The sequence below is a fragment of the Mytilus edulis genome, chromosome 10, assembly GCF_963676685.1.
Source record: "Mytilus edulis chromosome 10, xbMytEdul2.2, whole genome shotgun sequence".
In the NCBI taxonomy this organism is placed as follows: Eukaryota; Metazoa; Mollusca; class Bivalvia; order Mytilida; family Mytilidae; genus Mytilus; species Mytilus edulis.
Window position 1 is genome coordinate 71,497,264 of NC_092353.1, and position 8,848 is coordinate 71,506,111.

General features: G+C 32.4%; 1 protein-coding gene across 1 annotated transcript; it reads right to left on the reverse strand.

Annotated features, from left to right (window-relative positions):
• Positions 1-4,082: 4,082 nt before the first annotated feature.
• On the reverse strand, positions 4,083-8,087 carry LOC139492949 (uncharacterized). Its single transcript, XM_071281097.1, has 5 exons — positions 8,030-8,087; positions 6,918-7,445; positions 5,616-5,963; positions 4,665-5,336; positions 4,083-4,255 (listed from the first exon to the last, which is right to left on the reverse strand). The coding sequence occupies exons 1-5, from the start codon at positions 8,085-8,087 to the stop codon at positions 4,083-4,085; spliced, it is 1,779 nt and encodes a 592-aa protein (XP_071137198.1).
• Positions 8,088-8,848: the final 761 nt, after the last annotated feature.

Below are 8,848 nucleotides of genomic sequence, written 5' to 3' on the forward strand. Positions count from 1 at the left end.
TAAAACAGAGAGCAAAAACCCTATTTGTGAAACACTTACAACGTTTACCTATACACATATGCTATATAGATCTGAGTTATACCGCTTTGCATGACACAAATCATGTTAAACAAATAGAAATGAAAGAAATGATAATCACATATCTTCGTCGAAACAGTGCGGCTCACAAAAGAGGGACGAAAGATACCAAAGGGATACCAAATTCAACTTTACTTTAAAAGGGCGTATGACATTTGCGCCGATTTTTTTAATTGTTATTCTTTCATTTGCGCCGATTTTAAATTTGCTTCTAATTGTATTTACAGTTTAACAGAGGTGAGTATACACTTGTTGACTTGTACATATACTATACCTTGAAGGTACCCGGTATATTGGTAAAGTTTGGTTATAAACGTTGTTCACTTATGTTTTAGTTAAGAAAGTCTACACTGCTACGTATGTTAAAATGCAAACTCTAGCAATGCCCGCATCAGTACGTAGGCCAGAGAAAGAAAAAGACGGACTTCAATATTGACATTTACGACAAATATAGAAAAGACGAAATTAATATATTAGATGTGCTGCCTATAAATACTCGGCAAGAACAGATTTATGATTTTAATGTATTCCGTTTTTATGAATTTTAATGTTTGAAATATAGTTAAATTCGTTATTGTATTATAAACAGAGTATAAACAGCGTGCTTTTTATTTTAGGTTTTCACTTCTTGGTTTTAAAGTATGTGAACATAGTGCGTTTAAATTGACTTATACTGCTCGACATCCTACTTCTACCTCCTCGTGGTCAGCACAGGGCAACCGTCATATACATGTTATGATGGCTAATTCCTATCATTTGTACAACTGTTTTACGGAAGAGGTCAGTAATCATGTGGTAATGATAAATGAAAAATAACGTTCAGGGTGGTCTGTAAAAAATTCGACGCCAATGAAAATACAGTTCGGCGCAAATGCAAAACCAGGGAATTAATTTATTGAGTGAATTCATATTTATAGGTAGTTAGCTAGTTTTACATCTCATTGTTATTACAATCATTTTTGTAAAATATATTGTCACATGATTATGCAAAGTGTACAGCTTTTGATTCTTAGGTTAAAACTTTGTGATCATTGACTGTGGCGTAACCTAAATGTATAAAACTCGCACAATGATAATAGTTGCACTGAAAGGTGCTCTGAGCAGAAACTGTTAAAAGGGTGTCTCTATGCGACAAAACGTAGTTTATTGTTTCGGTTGAAAATGAAAGTAGGTTACTTAGTCGGTAAACTCTTATTTGGTGTAGTAATAAAAAAACTCGCACAATGATAATAGTTGCACTGAAAGGTGTCCTGAGCAGAAACTGTTAAAAAGGTGTCTCTATTCGACAAAACGTAGTTTATTGTTTCGGTTGAAAATGAAAGTAGGTTACTTAGTCGATAAACACTTATTTGGTGTAGTAATACAATATGAATATGAGTTGTCTGCGGGTTTTTATTTTAAAGGCCACTTATATATAAGAGATACAAAAAGTAAAACAAAGATTTTATGCAAACAAACAATTATTTACTTCAAACCATTAATTGATTCAAAATCAAAATGAGTTGTAATAAAAACTATTAATTTTTATATATGAACATATAGTCCGAGATTACTCTGACGTCCAACGGCTGTTTTGCCAGACAAGCTGGGGCCGTGGGACGTCAGAGCTCGTCCCATATCAAAAAGTGGATATTTGCCCACCCAAAATAGATGCGCTGCTTCGTCGGTTCTGGTGCCGATTGAGGTCCTTGGAATTATATCAATCGGGCATCAATCTGTTCATTTTTCATTTATCTCTTCATTTATGTAAGTTTCACCTACCTGCCAACCTTTATTTTTCCATATTTTAACAGTTTTCACAGAGACCCATCGATTTCTCCTTTTTGACTTTCACTTTCAAATGGACGTCAAGTTACGAGAGAGTTCGTGGCCTCGAGACTCAAATATGCAAATATTTATATTTGTTCACCTCCTTTATAGGAGATCGATGTTTAACAAGTTTCAAGTTTCAAGTTTTTTTTATTTCTCAAAGACCCCAACAGGGGTATGTGAACAATAACAAATACTACATAAGTATTCATAATATAACAAATAACAAAGTATCAAAGTAATGCAGTGAACATTATAAACATTCATTAACATATATACATTTGAAAAAGTAATGCATTTAAAGGAAGACAGTAAACTTCAAATGGACATATTAATGGTTGAAACAATATTAGTTTAATTAACAACAGCTAGTACAATTTTACAAAATTTTGCAATTTTAAGAACAACATTGTAAGAGTCAGAATTAAATAATTCATAAAATTTGTCAGTATTATGGTTGGTAATGAGATTACAAGGTAATAAAGATTTCCTTTCATTATTGAAAAAAGTACAATTAAATAAATAATGATATTCATCACCTAGTGAGTTTTTGTTACATATGTCACAAATTCTGTCGTCACGTTCTATACCTCAAAAGTGACCCCTTTCAATAGGGAGTCGATGATTTAGACATCTAAAATAGCATAACGCTTTTTTCAAATCATCTGGTAAATTAAGTAAATAAAATTCTAAACCATGATTATATTTAAAAATTCTGTAGTTAAGACATTTTGGTGAGTTAAAAATAATTGTATACCAATTCTGCTTAAGTTGATCACATAATCTCTGTTTAACAAGTTTTGATAAATTTATACATTTTGGTACATTTTGTGCAATCCAATATTCAGAAAAACCACAATCATTCAAGACATTTTCAATATATGTTATCCACTTAGAATGGAAAAAATCTTTCTTATGCATATTAAACAACAATTTGTACAACATGGCAAATATCTTGTCTTGTTTATTATATATGAGCCTTTTCCACATACCTATCATTCTGCTCTTTATAAATATGTCAGTAGGATATCTACCTAATTTTCCATATAAAATACAATTAGGAGCAGATTTTTAACACCAAGTATAATTTATAAAATTGTAAAAACAAAGATTCAACAGCAGCATTATTCTCATAACCCCACACTTCACAACCATAGAACTGGAGAAACCATAGTATCAAACATTTTAAGTTGGATATCAATAGGTAAACCTAAGGATCTACATTTTCTCAACATACTATACATTGCTTTTCTACCCTGATCCAACAATTTAATTCTGTTTTTGGAAAAAGATCCATTTGACATAAAAAATTATACCTAAATACACAAAGTCGTCTACAACATTTAAAATTTCACCATTTAAAGTAAATACAGGTTTGTCAATAATTTTACGTTTATTAAATAAAACAACTTTTGTCTTTGAAACATTAATTTCTAAATTCCATGTTTTATAATACAAGTACATTGCGTTAAGAGCAGTTTGTTATTCTACCTTGGATTCAGCTAAAATAACAGTGTCATCAGCATATAACAACAAGTATAATCTTAAATAAACTGAATTTCATCAGTATCAAGTACTAGGTGAGTTGTATCGCATACATCAGATAGACCATCATAAGCTTTGGAAATAAACTCTACCAGGTCATTTAAAAACAGTGAAAAGAGTACAGGAGACAGATGTTCACCTTGGCGAACACCAATATTACTTAGTAATATTTAGATAACTTTGAACCTTGCCTAACACAGGATTTAGCATTTTCATACATAGCATGTATAATAACAAACATATTTCCATCAACACAGTTTTGCAACAATTTACACCATAATGCTATTCTATTAACAGAGTCAAATGCCTTACGGTAATCAACATATGCACAATACAATGGTTTTTTACGATACAAATATAGCTCAACTAAGCATTGAAGATTAAAAATGTGATCATAAGTACTATATTTTTTTCTAAAACCTGCTTGTTCTTCGCAGAGAACATTCATATTTTCTAAGTAACAATTTAATCTGTTATTCAATACAGTTGTAAAAAGTTTACCGTAACAGCTCAGAATAGTTATACCCCTATAATTATCAGGGTCGGCCATGTCACCTTTACCTTTATAAATTGGACATATAATACCAACTGACCATAGGTCAGGAATTTTACCAGATTTAAAAACAATGTTAAACATTTTTACATATATATCAATCATTTTTTTGACATGAATTTTTCAAAAATTCATTTAATATCAAATCTGTACCACTTGATTTATTATTTTTCAATGACTTAATTGCTTTGACAACCTCGTCTACAGTAATGACAGAATTCAGTTCAAAATTCAAATTAGTTACAGCATTACGTATACAATCAACATCATCTGTAAAATCACCATTCTGATCATGTTGTACATTACTCAATTTCTTAAAATGATCATGAAAACATTCAAGTGATATCTTCTCTAGTACATTTGTCTTTGTATTACTTGATTTGTTAAGTAATGACCAATATGATTTAGGATCACTTTTACTAAGATTTCTTAACTTCTTAATGAAGTTTTTTCTATATTAATTACATTGTGAATTACAAACTTTTTTTATACGCTTTACTACATCTAATCAAGTTATTCTTGCTCTCTACAGATTTTACCCGCCAATTGTAACTTTTGGCTTTATGATAATCTTTCCTTTTAGTATAACACTCTTGATTAAACCATGGTTTTTTAACCTTACAATTTTTAATATTTCTATTACAATTATTGTTTACAACATTTTTTTCTTTTAACATACCACATTCAGAAGCAGCTTGTATAATAATATTATTACATTCTTCAATTAAACTGTTAATTGAGTCTTTACTTACACTTGCAATATCAATGGCATCCAATTTGTCATTCAAACATACAATATTTTCATCTTTCAAACAATCATTAAAAGATTGAAGATTTTTGCTATCCCAGACTGCTTTTACAATAGTACTGGGCTCACCAGAGTTCATACATTTATCAATATCAATCAATTTACACAATATTTTAACATGCAAGGCATTGTGAACATCACTTATCATTGGGTCAAATGGTAATACTTCAAATTCTGATATATAAGGAAAAAGTTCAGGTGATAAAATACAGTAATCAACAATAGTGGTGTTTTTACAAGTTAAAGCACCTATACATTTGTCTTTACCTAGTCTACCATTAACAATCAGTAATTCAATATTTTGACACAATTGCAATAGTCTGTTTCCATAATTATTAACTGACAAATCTAAACTGTTACGTGATACATCAATACCTAAAGTTTCTAAATTTACAGAGTTAATTACATCTTCTAATTGTACAGAATTAAGAACATAATCATTAATTTCAGTAAATTCAGTCTTAGTTCCTGTATGCGCATTAAAGTCTCCAAGCAGGCACACTTTACATCTCGTCTCTGCTGTGTATTTAATTATGTCTCTTTCTAATACATCGAAAATGTCAATAATACTATAATTACTACTCTCAGGCGGAATATAAACAGCCCCAAATAAAGTAGCATAGTCAAATACATTATTATCAATTATGAACCACAAAACATTTTAATTTGAACTATTCAACACTTCAACATTTTCAAATAGATAATCACGAACAAACACAATAATACCCCCAGATTTACGTTTTGCATTTTTACGATTTAGAGGCGGCAATGATTTAAAATGCTTGATATTAATCACATCATATTGATCAAGCTTTGACTCACTGAAACATAGGATATCATTATTATTACACAACACCTCCAATTCAGGAGATTTTAATTTGCTTTTTAGATCACACACATTTAAAGCTAGAACTTTAACAGAATCGCAGCTATTTGATTTCACAGATTCACTTTTTGTATTCTGCACACTTGCATCAATAGAATTTTCTCCATTATCACTATTTACAAAACTAGAATGAGCTGTAACAATAACCTGACTGGAAACACGGTTTAATGAATTTCCCTCCTTGACTGAATTAACATGTACGCCATTATCACTATTTACAAAACTAGAATGAGCTGTAACAATAACCTGACTAGAAACACGGTTTAAAGAATTTCCCTCCTTGACTGAATTAACATGTACGCCATTATCACTATTTACAAAACTAGAATGAGCTGAACATTAACCTGACTAGAAACACGGTTTGATGCATTTCCCTCCTTGACTGAATTAACATGTACGCCATTATCACTATTTACAAAACTAGAATGAGCTGTAACAATAACCTGACTAGAAACACGGTTTGATGAATTTCCCTCCTTGACTGAATTAACATGTACGCCATTATCACTATTTACAAAACTAGAATGAGCTGTAACAATAACCTGACTAGAAACACGGTTTGACGAATTTCCCTCCTTGACTGAATTAACATGTACGCCATTATCACTATTTACAAAACTAGAATGAGCTGAACATTAACCTGACTAGAAACACGGTTTGACGAATTTCCCTCCTTGACTGAATTAACATGTACGCCATTATCACTATTTACAAAGCTAGAATGAGCTGTAACAATAACCTGACTAGAAACACGGTTTAAAGAATTTCCCTCCTTGACTGAATTAACATGTACGCCATTATCACTATTTACAAAACTAGAATGAGCTGTAACAATAACCTGACTAGAAACACGGTTTAATGAATTTCCCTCCTTGACTGAATTAACATGTACGCCATTATCACTATTTACAAAACTAGAATGAGCTGTAACAATAACCTGACTAGAAACACGGTTTGACGAATTTCCCTCCTTGACTGAATTAACATGTACGCCATTATCACTATTTACAAAACTAGAATGAGCTGTAACAATAACCTGACTAGAAACACGGTTTAATGAATTTCCCTCCTTGACTGAATTAACATGTACGCCATTATCACTATTTACAAAACTAGAATGAGCTGTAACATTAACCTGACTAGAAACACGGTTTGACGAATTTCCCTCCTTGACTGAATTAACATGTACGCCATTATCACTATTTACAAAACTAGAATGAGCTGAACATTAACCTGACTAGAAACACGGTTTGACGAATTTCCCTCCTTGACTGAATTAACATGTACGCCATTATCACTATTTACAAAGCTAGAATGAGCTGTAACAATAACCTGACTAGAAACACGGTTTAAAGAATTTCCCTCCTTGACTGAATTAACATGTACGCCATTATCACTATTTACAAAACTAGAATGAGCTGTAACAATAACCTGACTAGAAACACGGTTTAATGAATTTCCCTCCTTGACTGAATTAACATGTACGCCATTATCACTATTTACAAAACTAGAATGAGCTGTAACAATAACCTGACTAGAAACACGGTTTGACGAATTTCCCTCCTTGACTGAATTAACATGTACGCCATTATCACTATTTACAAAACTAGAATGAGCTGTAACAATAACCTGACTAGAAACACGGTTTAAAGAATTTCCCTCCTTGACTGAATTAACATGTACGCCATTATCACTATTTACAAAACTAGAATGAGCTGTAACAATAACCTGACTAGAAACACGGTTTGACGAATTTCCCTCCTTGACTGAATTAACATGTACGCCATTATCACTATTTACAAAACTAGAATGAGCTGAACATTAACCTGACTAGAAACACGGTTTGACGAATTTCCCTCCTTGACTGAATTAACATGTACGCCATTATCACTATTTACAAAGCTAGAATGAGCTGTAACAATAACCTGACTAGAAACACGGTTTAAAGAATTTCCCTCCTTGACTGAATTAACATGTACGCCATTATCACTATTTACAAAACTAGAATGAGCTGTAACAATAACCTGACTAGAAACACGGTTTGACGAATTTCCCTCCTTGACTGAATTAACATGTACGCCATTTACTCCATGTTGCGAATTGCGTCTTCCCTGCCTGACCTATTCAAGATTCCTGATTCCAAGAGAGCCGTAATCAACGGAGTCCACACCCAGTTTAAATATTTAAGTATCAACTATTTGTCTGGAATTGTCTTTCAAAATGCAATGGATTTTTCCATCACGGGTATGAGCCGATTTTACATTGTCAAGCTTTCTAACTATTTGAAAGAGTTTGAATTTTAAGGTAGTAAGATCATCATTAAAATAAATGTCCTCAAAATCAGGCTTACCATGCAACCCTTTCTTGTTGGCAAATATCTTTGCTTTAAAGTTTCTTGTTGTTCGCATTATAACAGTGCGATTGTTATTCTGGATCCCCTTCTTACCAACACGGTGGCAACTTACAATATCTGACTTATCTAACTTTAAATTCGTGGCCTCACAGATTGTTACAAGCACGGAAAATAAATCTTCACCCTCCTCCTCATTTATTTCAGCGGTTCTTTAAGTTTTCACGTCGGCTGTACTGGTTTTGATTGTCAATGGCATACGCATTTAGCCTTACTGCTGAATATATTTTCTCTATTTTTGCGTCTTGCACAGCACAGTTCTTTATAATCATTGTACTCGAAAGTACGTTTACGGCCGGTAACAATAGTTACATAACTTTTACTGCGGTCATTTCGGATTTGTTAAGTGCCTGCGAATTCTCAGTAACATTTAGAAGCCAACCACGATTTTTCACCTCCTTTACAGGAGATCGGTATTAAGCATTTAGTTCCGACCACGATAACAATCGGAAGCTCTCGGACATTTAGATAACTTGCATCGTAAACGAACGAGGTATTACATTATGGTCATTTGCACTGTTTTCTCGTGATCACGTGATAATCTTTGAAAATAAAAGTCAAAGTGCAGAAATCGATGGGTCTCTGTGAAAACTGTTAAAATATGGAAAAATAAAGTTTGGCAGGTAAGTGAAACTTACATAAATGAAGAGATAAATGAAAAATGAACAGATTGATGCCCGATTGATATAATTACAAGGACCTCAATCGGCACCAGAAGCGACGAAGCAGCGCATCTATTTTGGGTGGGCAAATATCCAC